Here is a 20,175-nt window from a genome sequence, read left to right as displayed (position 1 = left end):
TGTGAGGGAGGCTACACCATAATTGGCAATGGTTGAACAAGTTGAGAATGATAATGATGAATTGATTAGACAACAATTTTTAAAAACGTTCCTGTGTATAGGTACTTACATAGACACTAACTAAAACATACGACATAGTTTTACATAGGATCCCACAACTTTTTTTAGTAGATATTAAAAAGTTCTTGAAAATGTATGTATGCTGGAATAACCGAATTACAAATTTTGTCAAAAACTGTTTTGTTTCTTTTTATACTGCACATTTTTTGTTGTTTTCTGTAATATATTGTGATTGAATTGTTATGTTATAGACGTTGAATTATATCATACTGATAGAAGCTATTCATTCATATACTATACGATCGACACAAAAACGGTGTCAAAGTTGGCTGAGTAATGAAAATCGATGATAATTTTGGTGAATTGAAAATTGATAAAAATTTTAGAAAGTCAAGCCCTTGACGTCATTTAGTTGGCCGGTGCTCTTCTTTATATTTTATGGCACCTACTGCCATTTGGCCTTAAGAATATTGTAATTTATTTTTATATTGAGTAAAGGAACTTCTCTCTTTTTACTCTACGATTCCATCCTTTTTCAATCTTTCTACGATTAGTGTTAGTTTTTGACAAGTTTTATCTCAATTTTTATTTAATGGCGTCTAGAGATTGACCTAGATAATCTTATCACTGATTGTCACTCGCTACCTGTCTTTGACGCATTTTTTCGATCATGTGGTTCTAATTTATCACGCGTTATAATTTAGAATTTTATGTTTCAATCACCGAGTATCAATTAGGAATAATCTTGATTTTGGAGTACTTAAAAAAGCACCTACTCTGACTTTTAAGGTAAATAAAGTCGTCGATAAAGATAATTAGATCTAATATATAACAAGTATCAGCTACATCCTAGTACGCTAAAAAGAGTACTTTTGATAAAATTAATGTCTCACTTCAATTAAGAATAATCAAAAAGACATAAAATATAATGTAGCTGTAGTAACAAAATTCATGCAAAGATCAGGGCCCGTATTCTGTAACTTTGACGTAAAAACGTTACGCTTTCAAAGCGGTGAGCGCAAGTATTCGATCAGCGAAACGCAAGGCAGTCTATATTGGTATTCTCGTTGCCATTCTCACCACGTGTTCTGGATACGCGTTGAGCACATATTGGCAACATCACAATTTCTAATGTAGCTAATAGTCAAAAGTTGATAACTGACGGATGTAACAATGAAAAATGTCAATGTTACGTGAATTTCATAACTTATTGTTGAGTCACTGCCGTTCTTTAAAAGATCAGCCTGGGGGCGGACTTCTGTTTACTTCATCAGCTGTACATACTTAGATATTGGGTTAGATTCCGTTTCATATTTTGTCGGTTGATTTTTGGTTTTAACTCTATGATTTTTGGTATTATTTATTATTGTAGTGCAAAAAACTAATTATTTTGGTGTTTAAGTGACATAAACTACTACCAGATATATGGTCACTCTCGGTTTCGCATAAAAAAATAGAAAAATTGAAAAATGACACGTTGTGTAAGTGATTTAACCTAAAAGTGCCCATACATTTTTTACTTATCGTGATTTTTGTGTGTTTTTTAAGACTCTAACAATTCATCAATAAAGCTTAAGTGGAGTGTGTTTTTGGTGCTATGCCTCATCTTTGTTGTGTTCTTGGTGGAAAGGATAGTTATACTAGGCAGCCTAAAGTGTCCAGAAGAGCAAGAAAAGTGGGTACGAGTTATAAATCAAGAGAATTCTATTGAAAATATCTTTAATAAATTTAAAAATAATATTCTCCCATGATGGTATTAATGAAAACTGGACAATTATGTTTATTTATTCATATTGTTACGTTTTTTTCGTCAGTTCCGTGTGGATAGAAAGTCACAATTTATTTAAACACTATTTATTTAACACTAATGAACAAAAAATAATAACGATAAAAGACTTATAGAACTATTTACAAACGATTTATAACTAAGAATTTATTTTGAAATTTTAGCGCGTCAACTGTATATTTATAACTGCCCTCTCTAGGCCACTGCCGCCGGCTTTTATACCGACAGGTAAAAGAAATCTAGAATAGTCCAAAGATCGTTAGGCGCAAGAGAAGGTTTTCGAATGTTCTCGTATGTACGAGTCCATTCTAGTGGGTCTCGGTTCTTCTCGAACGAATGAATCATTGCGGTGTCTATGCGATGTTAAGGTCATCCGAGGGCGGGCCATATTGTGAGAGGTTAGGTCGAGTCCACACCGGCTCGCAACACTGCCCCTTCTTAGGCACATGCTCGTCCCGAGATGTATACGGTGAATGAAGGTATTTGCAAAGCTGGCCCCTGGTACATTGCGAAGTCTGGTAGAAATAGCAGTCTACAGTTTTCTCTCCCGATCTCAGCTTTGGGTTGTAGCAGCAAACGAGGATCTCGATTCCCGTAAATCTGAACAAGACTTCAATCATGTTCCGGATTGTACGCCAACTCAAACCATCGAGTCCACACGCCAGCTTCGGAATGGCTAATCGTGCAATGTTGTTGTTTAGCAGGGCTTCTCTCAGTTCAATCAGGGTCTTCCATAGATTGAGATAAGTCGGCTTACTCGGGGACCATTCCTTGGTGACCAGGTAGAAGATGTGCCTTGCTTGACCATGTGCATTGTCGGTTAGCCTCAAGACGCTTCCAACCTCTGGATCCTGTCGGCGTAGTTCTCCGACACGCCCAAACTTCTCATTGAACGTCGCAGCGATTCCTCTGGACATCCGCAAATCTCGAGCCACACAATGAGCGAGCGAATAATCAGGAGGCACGGAAAAGAGGTCTCGTTGATCTTCTTTGGTTACACCATAGCGAGCCTTCTCACTGCTGTTGTATCGGGCCATGAAATCGTCAAAGGACATCTCCGAATCAGGGGGATCAAAGCTGCAGGTTCTCACGGTCCCAGCACGATCTTCTATTTCGCCTTGGTAGGGGCTCAAACGGTTGAAATGGACTACCCTCGGTTTTCCTTTTGGCAATTTTCTGATACGGTATACGACGTCATTAATTCTATCCATGACTTCGTATGGCCCTTCCCACGAGGATTGTAGCTTCGGAGATAACCCACGACGTCTCTGCGGGTTATATAGCCACACCAACTTCCCTGGTTGGTATCCTCCATGCTCAGCTTGAATGTCGTAGTGTTCCTTCATTCGGTCACTAGCACTTTGAATATTTAGGCGGACTCTCTGATGAATGTCGTCCATCCTTTGACGTAGTGTGTGGACATAATCTTCTCCGGCGACTTCTTCTCCCGGTCGGCAACCAAATTTCAGATCACAGGGTAGGCGCACTTCCCGTCCCATAACGATGCTGGCTGGAGTTTGCCCTGTAGATTCTTGGACGGATGAACGGTAGGCCAACAGGAACAGGTGAAGAAATTTGTTCCAGTCTCTTGGTGGTCAGAGACTACTTTGGCCAGATAACGGTTGATAGTTCTGTCATGCGTTCAACCATCCCATCGGATTGTGGATGTAGAGCAGTCGTCCTGGTCTTGCGGATGTTCAGGACTTCACAGACGCCTTGGAACAGATTGGACTCAAAGTTTCTTCCCGGATCTGAATGAAGCTCCATGGGAACACCAAACCTGCAAATCCACTCTTTAACAAGGGCATCAGCAACGGTGGACGCTTCTTGATTTGGCAACGCGTAGGCCTCGACCCATTTGCTGAAGTAATCCATTACTACCACAATGTATTTGTTGCCATCGTTCGTCTCCGGGAAAGGACCAGCCACGTCGATCGCTATTCGTTCGAAGAGACTGCCGACATTGTACTGGCGCATAGGGGCTTTACCACGCTTTTGTGGCCCATTGATGGCTGCGCAAATGTCACATTTCTTACATCAGGCCCTCACATCAAGTTCATCCAGTAGAACCGTTCACGCAGCTTGCCAAGTGTTTTGGTAACACCCAGATGTCCACCGCTGGTTCCATTGTGAACTTCCTCCAAGACTTCTGGGACCCTCTTCTTTGGAATGACGATCTGCCTTTTCTCTTCTTGTCCCTCCGGTCTCTCGATCACACGGCGAAGTAGTCCGTTATCTATTACCAAGGAATTCCACTGGGCCCAGTACGACTTTACGTTCGGCGAATATCTGCAAACTTCTTCCCACGTTGGTCTTTGGCCTGTGTTTTTCCAGTTAATTACTAAACCTAATTCTGGGTCACTGGTTTGGTCATTTGCAAGATCTTCGGGTTGCCAACTATCATTAACCACAGTTGTTCTTAGGAGTTTCACTTCTTTCTCTTCTGCTCGGGAACAATGCTTACAGTCCTTAGCGCAAGGTCTTCTGGAAAGTGCGTCGGCATTTCGATGGATTGCCCCAGCTCGATGTTCTGTGTCGAAGTCAAATTCTTGTAATCGTTCAATCCATCTAGCTACCTGCCCTTCAGGATTCTTAAACTGCAACAGCCATTTCAAAGCAGCATGGTCTGTTCTTAACAAGAACTTTCTTCCATAGAGATACTTGTAGAAGTGTTCCACTGCTTTAACTACTGCTAGTAATTCTCGTCTGGTTACACAGTAGTTCCTTTCCGGTTTTGACAAGGTCTTACTAAAATAACCAATGACTTTTTCTTGACCATCCTGGATCTGAGACAGAACAGCGCCTATCCAACATTGCTAGCGTCGGTATCTAATATAAAGTTTCCGTTGCCAAGAGGATAGCTAAGTACAGGCGCACTAGTCAGGGCTTTCTTCTATCTTCGGAATGCCTCGTCAGAATCTGAGTCCCAAGAGAAACGCCTCTCGCCTTCGGTAAGTCTGGTCAATGGTTTTGCGATGGTGGTGAAACCCTGTACATAACGGCGATAATATGTGCATAGCCCCAAAAAGCTTCTGAGTTCATGTTTGTCTTTGGGTATCGGTCACTCTTCCACTGTCTTGGTCTTCTGTGGATCTACCGCAACTCCTTGGGAGGAGACTACATGGCCCAAGTAGTGTACCTTTTCTTGACACAGATGACATTTCTTGGGGCTAAGTTTCAAACCAGAGCTCGCAAGTCGCTTGAAAACTTCTTCCAAATTCTTCAGATGATCGTCGAAGGATTTCCCCATCACTATAATGTCATCCAGGTACACTAAACAGGTGGTCCAGGATAGTCCCTTTAACACAGACTCCATTAGTCTTTCTAAGGTAGCTGGCGCGTTGCACAATCCAAAAGGCATGACGGTAAATTGCCACAGTCCGGAGCCCACCGAGAACGCTGTCTTCTCCCTGTCTTTAGGCGCCATGTCGACTTGCCAATATCCAGTCTTCAGATCCAAGGTAGAGAATATTGTCGATCCCGCCAACGTGTCTAGAGTATCGTCTATCCTCGGCAGGGGATAACTATCCTTCTTGGTAACATTATTGAGCTGCCGATAATCAACACAGAACCTGGTGGTACCGTCTTTCTTCTTTACTAGTACTACCGGCGATGTCCACGGGCTGTTAGATGGTTCGATGACACCTCTTCTTTCATTTCTCGAAGGATTTTATCAGCTTCTTCACGTTTGGCGAGCGGAAGTCTTCTCGGATTTTGTTTGATTGGTCGTGCATCTCCGGTATCAATTTTGTGTTGTACTAAATTGGTACGACCTCTCTGTCCTGCTTCTCCTTTATCAAACACATCTTGATACTTGATTATCAGGTTTCTCAATTTTCTTCTATTTTCGGGAGATAATCCTTTAACGTTTACTAACTCCTTCACCATTTTGTCCGGAATTTTTGAAGTCGAAACTTTGGAGGCTTCCACGCTTCGAACGACTGAGGAGACCGAACAACAGTACCCTAAGAGGGTTCCCTTCTTCAAGGATACAGAATAATAATTCGTGTTCATTACTCTCACCGGTACAGTTTTCTTCGCTCGTAGCAGGGCTTTTCCAACAGCGATCCCTCGTCCTATTTCGCTGTCATGGTTCCTTGGCTCCAACAGAATAATACTCCCATTATTCATTTTACCTTCTAGGCAACCATCCAAAAATATCTCACAGCGCTCAGGGATCGAAACATCTTCTGCTACCACCACGCGAAGCGTCTCCTCACATTTTCGATGCAGAACCACTTCTTCTTCATTTATTTTCAAAATTCCTTGTTTGAGGTTTAGCTCAAAACCTCTAGTGGTCATGATGTCCATTCCGAGAATAAGTTCATCTTCGATATCTGCTACTAACACTGGATGTTCAAAACTGGTGCTCCCAATAACAAAATTAAGGTTTACTTCTCCATGGACAGCAGCGGAGCCCCCGTGGCAGTACGTAGTCGCCATTGTGTTGTTTTAACCTTCTTCGATGTTTTAAGAATGTCCGGTCTGATGATAGTTTTCGTCGCACCTGTATCCAACAGCATGGTCCGGAACTTTCCATCAACAAAACCATCCACAAAATGCTGTTGAATTTGTGTTGTAGCGAGGCGACTTGGGCAGTTTTCGTTGGGGCATGTTGGGTACAGGTCGACGTGCCCCTTCATTTCGACCCTTAGTAGTTTTCCGACCTCGACGAAGCCGGTTCTTCGTTCTTCTCCTTACAACGGCTTCGCACGTGTCCCACCTGTCCCGCAGTTCCAGCAACGAATCGGTCCCTTCTTGCCCATGTACTGGTCCATTACCTTCCGAACAATCCCTTCCACGGATTCGTCGGAACATTCGTCGATGGCCCGTACTCTTCCTAAAGACCGAGAACTTTGTTTCGCGGCCTCAAATTCTAGGGCACGTGCTAAAAGCATCCACCAAGTGCGTTGGGTGGGCTAGGAGAAGTGCTTGTCTTGTCTCGTTGTCACGTAAGCCGTCGGAGAATGCCTGTACTGCCAACCGCTCCATAACATTCTCTGGCGTAGCAGGGTACGCAAGGCGAACGAGGGCGGGCTACGTCGGCTTCAAACTCCTGCAGAGACTCATTTGACTTTTGAATGCGATTTTTAGCTGGGAATGATAGACATGTTCCAAATGAGCTTGGCCGTACCTCATTTCTAAATGTCGTACCAATTGCTGATAATCTCCCTGTTCCGATGGTGACAATGTCTGCAGGATATCAGTCGCATCTCCTCGCAGTGCGACAGTCAAAGCGGTAGCCTTTTCAGCGATTGTCCATCCGTTCGCTCTCGCAGCGGCCTCAAACTGGCAAAAATAATTGGCCCAAGCGGTTTTTCCGTCAAACTGTGGAGGCTTAATAACTGACTTTGAGATATACTTATTTTCGACTAGTTTCGGTGCCTCCGATGTTTCTTGACATTTTGGTGAATTGGCCTTTTCTATTTCTTGTTTTAAAATTTCGATTTTTCTATTTACATCTTCCTCAATCTCCGTTATTTTGTCTTGTAGTTCCGTAGAATTCTCTATAATCTTATTGTTTAAACTTTCTTCTAAATTAAGTATTTTGTCATTGAAACTGGCTTGTAGATCTTTAGAATTTTCTATGATTTTATCCTCTAAAATATTAATTAAATCCTGGGAATTTTCCATAATTTTATCTTTCAAACTGTCTTCTAATTTTTGAGAATTCTCTGTGATTTTATCTTCTAAATTAACTTCCAAGTCAATTATTTTACTATTCAAATTGTCGTTTAAATTGTCTTGCAATTCCCGGGAATTTTCTGTAATTTTGTCATTCAAACTGTCTTCTAATTTTTGAGAGTTTTCCGTCATTTTAGCTTCTAATTTTTGTAGGCACGAGTCAAGGTCACCTTCGAACTCAAAGCAAAATGTGTCCGGATCCTCGCCTTCCTCCCTTAAAACGTCTCTCAGTCTGGTTTGCAAAATGCTTTTCTTTCCATCTGTCTCGCACTCTCTCTCTTCCAATATGGATTTCAGTTCGGACACTTTCAAGTCTTTCAACAATTTCTTCGCAGCCATTGTTAGTCTTTTTATTTTTCTAGTCTATCACACACGCCACACTTGACACCAATTGTTACGTTTTTTCGTCGGTTCCGTGTGGATAGAAAGTCACAATTTATTTAAACACTATTTATTTAACACTAATTAACAAAAACAATAACGATAAAAGACTTATAGAACTATTTACAAACGATTTATAACTAAGAATTTATTTTGAATTTTAGCGCGTCAACTGTATATTTTTAACTGCCCTCTCTAGGCCACTGCCGCCGGCTTTTATACCGACAGGTAAAAGAAATCTAGAATAGTCCAAAGATCGTTAGGCGCATAGAGAAGGTTTTCGAATGTTCTCGTATGTACTACTAGTCCATTCTAGTGGGTCTCGATTCTTCTCGAACGAATGAATCATTGCGGTGTCTATGTGATGTTAAGGTCATCCGAGGGCGGGCCATATTGTGAGGTTAGGTCGAGTCCACACCGGCTCGCTGTAACAATATTGTGGAATCTCCACTCCAAGTGTTGTTGGTTCAGCTTCGATAGATTCAAACACGTAAGTAGGTATTATGATCTAGGGAAAATAAAGAATATGTGTATTAAAGATCATGAAAAAGAATATTATTTTGAGTTCAAATTTTAAAAAAGTTTTTGTAAAGACAAGACTGATACAGTTTAAAAGAAGAATGTGTTTTGTTTGATAATATATAATATATGTCAAGTTGTCAAGCATAACATATAGGTATTTTTGTTCAGTAATTTTTAATGAATAGTGTTGATTATTTATAATACCAAATTAATATCAAATATTTAAGTGATGCCTGAATACAATATGAATAAAATAGCAATAAAATTGGTATATTTGCATAATACAAAATTAAGTTAATAAAGGTGTTACTAAAAATACTAAAGAAGTTCATATTTCTTTGTTTTAATTGGTCTAATGTTATTTACATTTTACGTAAAATTATACCGTATCATCGAAAAATCGGCGTCTAGTTGGCTTGGAAATGAACATCGATGACATTCCCTAAATAACTGTACACATAAAATAATTAACTAGAATTTTACAATCTTGGAAAATTTGATATTCTTGAACCTTGTTTCTAAATATTCTAAATTTTTTGATTTTCTTGGGATTTAGGTTCGGGAAAAAATGCTGATTAAGTTTCATTTGGTTTTCATTATTTTTATTTGGCTTAATAAAAAACATTTCGGCTAACATTATAGCCTTCATCAGTGTTGTGTCATATATGAAAAAATAGTGTCGAATATAATCCAAAAATTACATATAAAATATTCACACCACGCACATAATGTTTACTGCGTACTCCATAGTCAATGTAGATAATTTTAGTGTTAAGAATAATAATTTTTAAAAAATATGTGGTCATCTTTTGATAAGTTTATATTAGTTTATTAATTGCAGTAAACATTATGAGGTGTGAATTATATTGTATATGTAATTTTTGGATTATATCGACACTATTTTCATATGACACAACACTGATGAAGGCTATAGTTAGCCCAAACGTTTTTCTAAACCAAATAAAAATAATGAAAACCCAAATGAAAACTTAAATCAGCGTTTTTTCCGAACCTAAAAATCCCAAGAAAATCAAAAATTTTAGAATAATTTTACTTATAAAATGCTTCTTCTTATAAAAAATGCTTTCTTATAAAATGCGATCTTCATTTCATAGCCATCGCTGATGCCTTTTTTTAGATAATATTGTATTGTTTGTAAATATAATTTTTCGAACATTGATACTTGCAAAATATACATATAAATTTTGTGAATGCAAATAATAATACATCACTATTAGTAGATATTGAATGTTTTTTGTTAAATTAGATCGATTTTCAAACCCCAAAATTTAAAATATATTTACATTTTACCCATTATCTTATGTACATTATGTACATTATTTGTACATTAATGAAACATTTGCTGCATTTGTATGGTTCATAGTTTATTTGCCAAAGTATTTATTACTATAAATAGGTATATATGTTGTAGTTATTAACTGTATATTATGTATATTTCATGTAAACTATATCATTTTTAAAATACAAACCAAAAATCTGAGGAATAATTATGTTTTCCATGGATTCTACAACATATTTATTAATCCGTTATATCTAACTAGCATGACGTCATACATCTCGCCCGTAGGCTGATCTTTTAATAGAAGGCACTGGTTGAGTTATGTCAAGCTATTTTTCTATGGATATGTCATTATTCTTATTATACGAGGGAAGTGTTGAAGTCGCTTCTCAGCATTTTCGATGTTTTGAACAATATTTATAACTGCCAAGTCGTAAATTATCAATTACTTATTGAGGAATTTATACAAGAATTAGTAATTTTCACTAAAGAGCAAGATAACGCACAAAATCACAATTTTTTCGATTTTCACTGACAGTTCGACAAGCAAAAGCAGAAAACGACAAGCAAAACGATCCTTTAAGGCAACCGTTTTCAAAGCGCTCAGCGCAATCAGTAAAGACGCTAAGCGCGTCAGACGAGAATACTGAAACCGTTAATTAAGTGCGCGCTCAGCGAAAATTAACGTCATATACGCTGAGCGTCTAAAAGCGCTTAGCGTTTTCAAAGTTACAGAATACGGGCCCTGGGTCCGAATTCGGCCACCTTAAAGGCGGCCACAGACCTCGTTGTTTTTAGCAGTGCTAATCGTCGATTAACACTGCTGGACTAGATAATTAAAACTGTCTTTGCACACACACTACGTCAGTGTAAACCGGTAAAGGCAGCCACAGACCTCGTTGTTTTTAGCAGTGCTAATCGTCGATTAACACTGCTGGACTAGATAATTAAAACTGTATTTGCACACACACTACGTGAGTGTAAAACGGTAACAAAATGAAACACGTCGATTTACTTGCAGTGGCGGCAGCTAAAGAAATACTAAAATTAAAAAAAAGGAGAAAAATAGAAAGAAGTGGGCTAAAGATTGGTTATTTAAAAGATACCAGAATCTCGCATCTTCTTTAATTCCTTGCGGAAATTGTTACGAAGAGCCTATTTTGTTTTTTACACTTTGTAGAGAAGCTTCCACATCCCCCTCCTTCATTTTTTCAAGTAGAATTTCATGAGCTTTATTTTTTTTTGTAATCATCGGTCTTAATTTTCCATAACCAGCCAAGAACCTATACGTCTATAAACTGTATTAAAAACTCTTTATTTAAATACTGTAAGTCCATGTTGGTTAAAATACTTTTTTTTGAAAAAGTTCCAGGCTTATAAAATCAGCCATACAAATGATACAACAACAACTAAATGTAACATGTACACGTGCACCAATGTGAAAGAACGCCGATTAAAAAGTATCGGCGCACACATTATCGGTTTTCACGAACATGGATGAACCGACGATTAAGATTTCAAGCAAAGGCAGAAATTTTCACCGACGCGACGATGATGATATCCGTGTTGTGCCATAGACTATCAGTTTTAACCGTCGTTGTTAATCGCGGCGATTAAAAATGACAAAAAAGAACGAAGTCTGTGGGGCCCTTAAAGGATTGTTTTGCTTGTCGAACTGTCACTAAAAATAGAAAAAATGGTGATTTTGTGCATTCCCTGCTTGCTCTTTAGTGAAAACTACCTCTTCTTCCAGAAATTCCTCAATAAGTAAAAAAAAACTAGGCAGCTATAAGTATTGTACAAAACATCGAGAAGCGTCTTCAACAAAAATAGATGGACATAACTCAACAATAGGTTATCAAATTCACGTAATATTGACATTTTCATTGTTTTATCCACATTTTACTATTAGATACCTAAGAAACTCTAGGAACGGAAACCAAATCACCGTCCTTGAACATTGATACCTACGTCAAAATTGGCAAGGTCTAGATTAAATCAATAAATTATAATGGCTAATCGAAAAAAAAAACATTTTAACCCCCTGTAGTTGACATAAAAAATAAATTTGATTTTTACGTGATGAATCTCACCACTAAAGATGGCGTATGTTTATGAAACACCCTGTATAATAAACGTACTTATACCGTATGATCGAAAAGAAAATGGCGTCAGCGATGTCTATGAAATATGAAATGAAGATCGCTGTCATTTTATATGTAAAGTTATATGGGAATGTCATTTGTCGTCATTTCCAAACCAACTGGACGCCGTTTTTTTCGACCATACGTTATTTCTATTGTATGCTGAAATCACACATTTTATTAATATTAATTCAACACCATATTTTTGATAGTTTGAATCGTTAAAATTTAGAGCCATTTTGTGACATGTTCTGTAACGTTTAAATTTAACCGATGATAACATCCCGATGATTATTCAAAATCACAAAAGCGAATTAGTACGTAATCCAATAAAAATTAAAATTGTTAAAAATAAATATAGACATTTACAAATTTTATCATTTATTTTTGTTCATAGAACCATCCTTTAAAAGTCTAGTGATTTTAGAAAGTGACTACTTAACCTTGTGTCAAAATATATTTAGTTACTAAACAATTATTTAATCAATATTCAAAAAGAAAGAAATATCTCAAGATGCCTACTTATTAAGTGATACGTGATAAGTAATTTAACTTGCTAAGTAGTATAGCCTTAGCAAGATGTCAAGTAAATGTCAAATATCATCACTAGTAACCATGTATTGCCTTCGTAAGTACTTGATAGATATCACGTGATAAGTAGGGCCACTTAATACAATAATATTATTAATACCAACAAAAATAATACACTGTTATAAGATAAATTATTAATTAATATGAAAGAATGAATTAATTTAAAATTCTACATACAGGGTGGTCCGAACTGTATTCCGGAAACTTCAACAGCATATTCTGCACATAAAATAAGTAAAAAAGTTCTTATAAATATATGGCCTAAAATGCGTAGTTTCGGAGATACAGGGTGTAGAAGTTTCATTTTTATTTCGATTTTTTTCCAAATAATTTCTGAAGTAACATCAATATTTGGATGAAAATTGGTGTTTGGGAGTTTGTTGAAATGAGAAATTTGATTTTGATGTCAATATGACTCTTATAGAGGGTGCCATCTACATATTTTTTAATTGGTTTGAAGAGTAATACTTTGCGTTCATACCTGTATAAAACTACCGAGTAAAAAAATATACATTCACGATTTTTCAGTAAAAAAGGTCTCTTGGTAAAAATCACTACGAGTAATGGTTCTCGAGATATTCGAAATCGAAATTGTCAATACCTGTCCTCATTGACATAAATTAAATATGTTGACTAAATAGTTGTTATTAGACTGAAATTAGAAATTAGAAATGTTTTTGTGTCAAATGTCCAACAGAAACTGTTTTATCATAATTTTATCGAAGAAAATTTAAATTTATTTAAAAAAAAGTTCCCAAATTTATCATTTCAGTCAAATAACTATCTACTCAACATGTTTATTTTTTTGTCAATAATGAGATGTATTGACTATTTCCCTTCTAAATATCATGAGAACGGTTGCCCGTAGCGATTTTTACCAAGAGACATTTTTTACGTGGAAAATCACGGAAATTTGTATTTTTTCACTTAGTAGTTTTATACAGGTTCGGACGAAAAGTTATTACTCTTCAAAACAGTTAAAACACATGTAAGTGGCGCCCCCTACAAATTAGAGTCATATTGACATGAAAATGAAATTTCTGAAGTCAAAAAACTACCAGACACTAATTTTCATCCAAATATTGACGTTACTTCAGAAATTATTTGGAAAAAATCGAAATAAAAATGAAACTTCTACACCCTGTATCTCCGAAACTAAGCATTTTACGACATACATTTATACGAAGTTTTTTACTTATTTTTTTCAGCAGAATGTGCTACCGAAGTTTCCGAAATACAGTTCGGACCACCATAGAATTTTTTATTATGTGTTTATTATTTATACAGGGTGAGTTTTCTACGATGTTCTCTATGGGTATCTCGGAAACTACTGGAGATAGAGAGTCGGTTAAATGGGGAAAGAATTGCAGTTTTGTGGGGTCATAAATATGCGCCTTTCAGATTTTTGAAAAATATCATGGCTTACTAGATATTTCGAAAAAAAAACAAATTTCGGCTATTTTAAAAATTGTCCCTAATTCCATTATAACCTATTTTAGACAAAAAGTTTTTATTTTCAGATAAAAGTTGCAGATAATCACATCCTTAATGAGACTGTGTCCTCCATTTTTTCCTAAAGCCTGTCATTTTTGACATATGACACAAACATAGGTTTTTTTAAATGGAAACCATAGTTGGCCATGACTTCATAAAAAGCGCCATTTTTTATGCTTTTTAGTGATATAAGCTTTTATATATTTTCTTCGAAAAATTACTGAGTTATAGCCAATTCTTATGATTTTTAAACAAATTTACTTAGTTAGCCATGGAAACAAGTTCAATCGCTGTTGCTCTCAGAGATGTAAAGCTGTCACATCCAAACTTTGTAAATTAAAATAAACAAAAATTGTAAATATGAATTTTTCAAATGAAGAAAAGCGTGTAGATACTCGCGCATCAATAGAGTGATTCCAACATGATCTTCCATTATGACACACCACCCGCCGCCCACCCCCCATAATGAGAGCAATGTTAAAAATTATTTATATCATAATTATACAAACGCAGGGATAGGAAGAGGTGGAATAATTGCATGGGCCTCCCCGATCACCTGAACTATCCATTTTAGAAGTTTTTATGCGGTATAGTTAACAATAAGGTTTACAAAAGAACTTATGAATTAAGAGAGACACTAGAAGTGGCGGTACGAGAAAAGTTTAATTAAGTCAGTTACAGTTTTACAAAGATGCAACTCAAAATAATGGCGGAATATTTGAACATTTTCTAAAATAACTTAAAGTGTATGTAGTGATATTATTTTTTTAAGTTTTAGTTTGTGTAATGTAAATTGCAAAGAACCGTAAGAGCAACGGTGATTGAACTTGTTTTTATGGCTAACTAAGTGAATTTGTTTAAAAATGATAAGAATTGGCTATAACTCAGTAATTTTTCGAAGAAAAGATATTATAGCTTATATCACTAAAAAGTTTAAAAAATGGCGCTTTTTATGAAGTCATGGCCAACTATGGTTTCCATTTAAAAAAGCATATATTTGTGTCATATGTCAAAAATGACAGGCGTTAGAAAAAAACGGAGGACACAGTCTCAATAAGGATGTGATTATCTACAACTTTTATCTGAAAACTTTTTGTTTAAAATAGCTTATAATGGAATTAGGGACAATTTTTAAAATAGCCGAAATTTGTTTTTTTCGAAATATCTAGTAAGCCATGAACTTTTTCAAAAATCTGAAAGGCGCATATTTATGACCCCATAAAACTGCAATTCTTTCCCCATTTAACCGACTCTCTATCTCCAGTAGTTTCCGAGATACCCATAGAGAACATCGTAGGAAACTCACCCTGTAGATTATAATGTGGAATGTTTAGGTGGGCGGTTAATCACCGCGACCTTACAGATCCATTGTGTGTTCTCCTTTTTTGATACAAACGAGTTATAATTCATACAATCTCGGGGCTTTGACAAAAGCCAGTATCTGAGACAGCTCCACAGAGGCCAGCTTTCCATCTCCGACATCAGCCGTACCAAAGTTTAGGACATGAACGGTTGTCGTCTCGGTGTACTCAATGTTCAGATGTTTCCCCATGTTCCACACAGCTTCAAACACCTGAGGTGTCCGTTAAGAAGATAGTGTCCTGTTAGAAACCCCGTGACAATCCGAAGATTGTTCTTACTTAAATCAAGGAACATCTTTGATTTTTCTGGACTGTAAGTTCTGACAAACTTTCGAGTATTTTGACCGTTGGGGGATTCCCATTCCAGGTTATGGATGGAGTCTTCCAGGTTCTTGAGTTCCGTTTTAAGTTGGTTTCCGTCTGGAAAATAGAACGTTCCTGGTTCAGTTAGCGGAGTGTTCGCTCCTTTTCTATCCAGATCGTTTGTTTTTTCATTGCCTTCTATCCCTTGGTGAGCGGGTACGCAGAGTAGGATAACCTGTCACATTTTTATTATAAATGTTAATTATTCTACTATTTATTGTTCTACAATATGTTTATATTATATTCTTTGTTAATTCTTGAAATACTTAACACCAGCAATTTGAATTTCCTTTTATTTTTGGAATTAATAATTAAAAATCAGTAAGCGATCTTTTGTTGTTCATGTTGTTCATATTGCCTAACTGACAAAAATTGTATAAGGCTTCAGCAGGTGTATCTCCTTCAGTCGTCAAAAGCAAAAATCAAAAAGAAAAGGAAAACTATATTTTAAATGTCTAAATACAACTATTCAAGAACACTTTAGTTTACCATTGACGTTTTCTGTCGGTTAGGCAAATTTGTTTTACTAGTAAACAGCCACTGAGAAGTTGGTTTCCTTTTGTATTGAACGCCGTGATATTTACAAAAAATAACTTGATTATTTTTTACATTTCTGTTCCAGTGACGAAAAACCTAGACATTCCCAATATAAGGAAGTTATTTTTTTAAAGGCCTATTACCAACTTTTAGTAGCCTATAAAGCTAATACCTTTGATGCTGTAATGTCAATGCAACATAAGGATACATTTTTCTACTTTTTTTATGATTGATATACTTAGTGACATACCCCACTGGCAAGCGAAACCTTTGGTCGGTGTTTACATGTCTAGTATTGTATGGCTTTGGTTATCTAGTAAGTCGGAGAGAGCAAAGATGTTAAGTATTATGTTAAATAACCACTTAATCTGAGGCTAGATTTCATGCACTTGGGAAAATACTGGCTCTTCTTTCTTTTTTCAGTATCTTATTGTAATGAGCGTATTGAACGTACTCTCTTCGTCCACACGAAAATATATTATTAATGAAAATACTATTTGTAGTAAAATTTACATTTAATCAGTATAATATATATATAATATCACGAAAACAGAAATTTAAGGATTCACGCCATTATTTACAAATAAATATACTGCATGACTTAGTAGGTACAAAATAAGCACCAAGACATTAATACAAAAATATTCACATATTAATTTAATTCATATTATATAACTACTAACAAGGTGTTTATTTAATATTCCATTTAATATACAATTTACTGTTAATAAAAATGATTATTTATATTATAGGGTAGGTATTTTCAGTGATTATGCCACACTGGTTCACTCCACGCGCAAATCTAATGAATCCAGATTCACCCCAGGCAGTGCCCCATGAGTTTTTGATAATCCAGTAATCAGACCCATCTTCAGAGCCATATCCAATAACCAAAACTGCATGGTCTAAGCTTGCGGAATCTTGAGGACATCCTGATTCAGTAAATATTCCTGAAAACAGCAAGATTTCATAATAAAACAGAAGATTGAAGGAAAACGTGGCATCGGAAGAAAGAAGTATTCTTGGCTTAAGAACATCAGAGACTGGACTGGTCTCGATGCCCATTCACTCTTTAGAGTCGCCCAAGATCGAGACGAATTTGCCAGAATTGTCGCCAACATTCATTAAATGAATACGGCACACTAAGAAGAAGAAGAAATATTGTGTCCAGTGGCTGCAACTAGACATGCACTTTAGGGGCGCTCAAATATTTTTTTGGGGGGGCCTTAGGTCACGTATAAGATAATATTAATTTGAGCTTAAACCTAATTTTAAACGATTAGTAAATGCACCGTGTAGGGAAGGCGAGGGGCACACATCAGCCCCCTTCTAATTGCGCCACTGACTGACTGTGCCAGTTATTTCAGAGATATACATTTACAGTTGTTTTTTAATATTTGTTTGAATGTGGGCAAAATAGAACTCAGGTTTTTTACTTAGTGCTTGGTCGACGTTTTGACAAATATATTCTCTTCCTTAGGACTACAATTATTTAAAACGCTTTGTCAGATTATTTCAACAAGTGACCCATTTTGACCCACATCGAGACAAATAAAAACAACTTTAATTATTTTGGGGCCATTAAACAACGAAATTTAAATTTACCATTACTGTAGTACTTCATGTAATCAGCATCGATACCAACAACTACTGGTCCTGCAGTTCCAACAGCTTCTTTCAATACTTCTTCACTACCATTGAAGTACACATAGGAGGTGATTTTGGTTACAACTTTGGAAGAGTCATATGTGCAATTGCCGTCCTCACCTATAAATATATTTTCAGTTTTAGTCTAAGATTAACGAGGTGGTGTTGATCTAATTAACGCTGCTAAAATATAACATACTTTAAAAATATACCTTACCCTGGTATGGGTAGTCTGCTTCGGATTCAAGTCCATTTTGTTGAATGTAAGGGAATGTTGGTTCCAACATTCCACCACTGCAACCAAAATTGATGTCAGTAGTACAGTCAATAAGTTGTTGTTCTGATAAGGAAGTTACATTTCCAGTTTTAAGTGCTAATGCAGATTCGGTAGATCCAACCTAAAAGTTGAATAAAACTTAGAAATAGATAGAACAAATATTAAACATCTAAAAATGTTTATACCTCTGTGGCGGATTTATCACTCCAAAAAAGTGCTATGGGTATTGTGCCACTGTAAGAAAATATACAAAATAAAAGAGTTATGTTGTGTAAACATTGCTGCGTTAATCCAACGGAGACTAATTGTCAGCAGTGGATTACTAATAAACAAATTTGCCTAACGGACAAAAAAATGCTTAACGTTTTGGAAAGTATATCTCTTTCCGTTGTTGGAAGCAAAGAAAAATACAAAGAATAAAGAAAAAACTATTTAAAATATCTAAATGCAACTGTTCGAGAACACTTTAGTTTTTTTAAACTGATATCTCTAAAAAAACCGTTGACGTTCTGTTGAAATGACATTATATCAAGTTAAACTTCAAAATTAACCTAAATTCTTATTAATAATTTTTTTAAAAAATTGTCCATTAGACAAATTTGTTTATTAATAACCCACTGCTCAGACAAATTAGTCTCCGTTGGTTGGTCACCAGTGTTTACAAAAAATAATTATTTTATTTTGTCGATTTTCTCACAGCGGCGAAATACCCATAAGACTATTTTGAAGAGACTAAACATCTAAAAATCGTATACAGTAAAATAGCATAAAACTAATTTCAAATAGAGGTACATAAAACAACTTACAAGTGCAAAAGCCCAGCAAGATCCACATGACGCTTGATTTTTGATGGGACCGACAACGTTCTTTTCTCTCCAGTCAATGGAATCGGGAGCAGAAGCCCCTTCAGGAAGTTGGAATTTACTATTGTCGTTGAAGTTAGGCTTATTGGCGTACTGAAGAGCAAGCATGGCTTTGAATTCAGCGTCTGTCATGTCAGCAAATTGGTTGATACCTAGTTGAAACATGAAATTAGCTATGAATTGAACTTTAAATTAATTGCATACCTTGGGTGTAAGTTTCAAGACCTTGTTCAAATCGGGCATTGTGGCTTTCAATAGAACGAAGGTTGTCCCTGAAGATAGCAAAACGGGACGCTTCTTCGGCTTGGTTTTTGTAGGTCTTACCATGTTGCAACTGCGCGATGTACAGAAATATATAAATTTTGATGACAAAGACAACAAAGACGGCAGGGGAATGACAATCGATGATAATCTTAGCGAGGACAATCTCTAGACATCATTGGCTAAAACTTGCCAAAAATTAGTACTGATTATTGAAAGGTTTAAAAGACAGAACGTTTCCAGACACACAAATCTATTTCCAAAAAAAATGCTAGAATTTTAAAGTATACACCATTTAAAACCATTTTTACTAAATATAAAAATAAATTACCACCATTTTAAGGTCAACTGGCAGTAAGCGCCATTAAAAAAAAAAGAAGAGTATAAGTCAAGTAAATGACGTTCAGGTTTGAGCTGGCCAAAATTATCATCGATTGTCAGGAGTCTTTTTTTTCTATCGCATAGTAGTTCCAAGTACAAAACAAATTACCTTGAATGCTTGGAATTTGGCGCCATCCTGCTGAAACAGTGAAGAAGCACTGACGGCAACCACCAAAAAACTAGCCAAGATAAAGCCTTTCATTTTTGTGGTTTGAATGATACTGCAACAATAAATTACTAATTTTTTCAAACAATATATATATATATAGTCAAAATACTACAGATGATTAGAGATTAAGTGGCCACAGGAAATACCAACTTAAGTATTAAAGTTAATCTAATTATTTAAAATTATGAATAAAAAGCCTGCCATATTAAGTGCAAAATTATATAATACACGGTGTGCCAAAAAGTAAATAGATTAAAAGATTTAGTAGATAATATTCATAATCAATAATTATTCAAAGATGAAAATATACATAGTGAGTTTTCTACGATATTCTCTATGGGTGTCTCGGAAAC

The 20,175-nt window shown here is 36.1% G+C and overlaps 1 protein-coding gene across 1 annotated transcript; it reads right to left on the bottom strand.

Moving 5' to 3' along the window:
• Nucleotides 1–16,868: 16,868 nt before the first annotated feature.
• LOC115877389 (cathepsin L-like proteinase) lies at nucleotides 16,869–19,900 on the bottom strand. Its single transcript, XM_030893540.1, has 6 exons — nucleotides 19,763–19,900; nucleotides 19,216–19,345; nucleotides 18,955–19,163; nucleotides 18,089–18,269; nucleotides 17,830–17,991; nucleotides 16,869–17,174 (listed from the first exon to the last, which is right to left on the bottom strand). Exons 1-6 carry the CDS (start codon nucleotides 19,853–19,855, stop codon nucleotides 16,966–16,968), a joined length of 984 nt encoding a protein of 327 aa, XP_030749400.1. The 5' UTR covers nucleotides 19,856–19,900; the 3' UTR covers nucleotides 16,869–16,965.
• Nucleotides 19,901–20,175: the final 275 nt, after the last annotated feature.

Source organism: Sitophilus oryzae, unplaced genomic scaffold (genome assembly GCF_002938485.1).
Source record: "Sitophilus oryzae breed Bouriz unplaced genomic scaffold, Soryzae_2.0 scaffold_1449_pilon_pilon, whole genome shotgun sequence".
In the NCBI taxonomy this organism is placed as follows: Eukaryota; Metazoa; Arthropoda; class Insecta; order Coleoptera; family Curculionidae; genus Sitophilus; species Sitophilus oryzae.
Note: the sequence above shows the minus strand (reverse complement) of the source record. Positions and strands in the feature narration are given on the sequence as shown.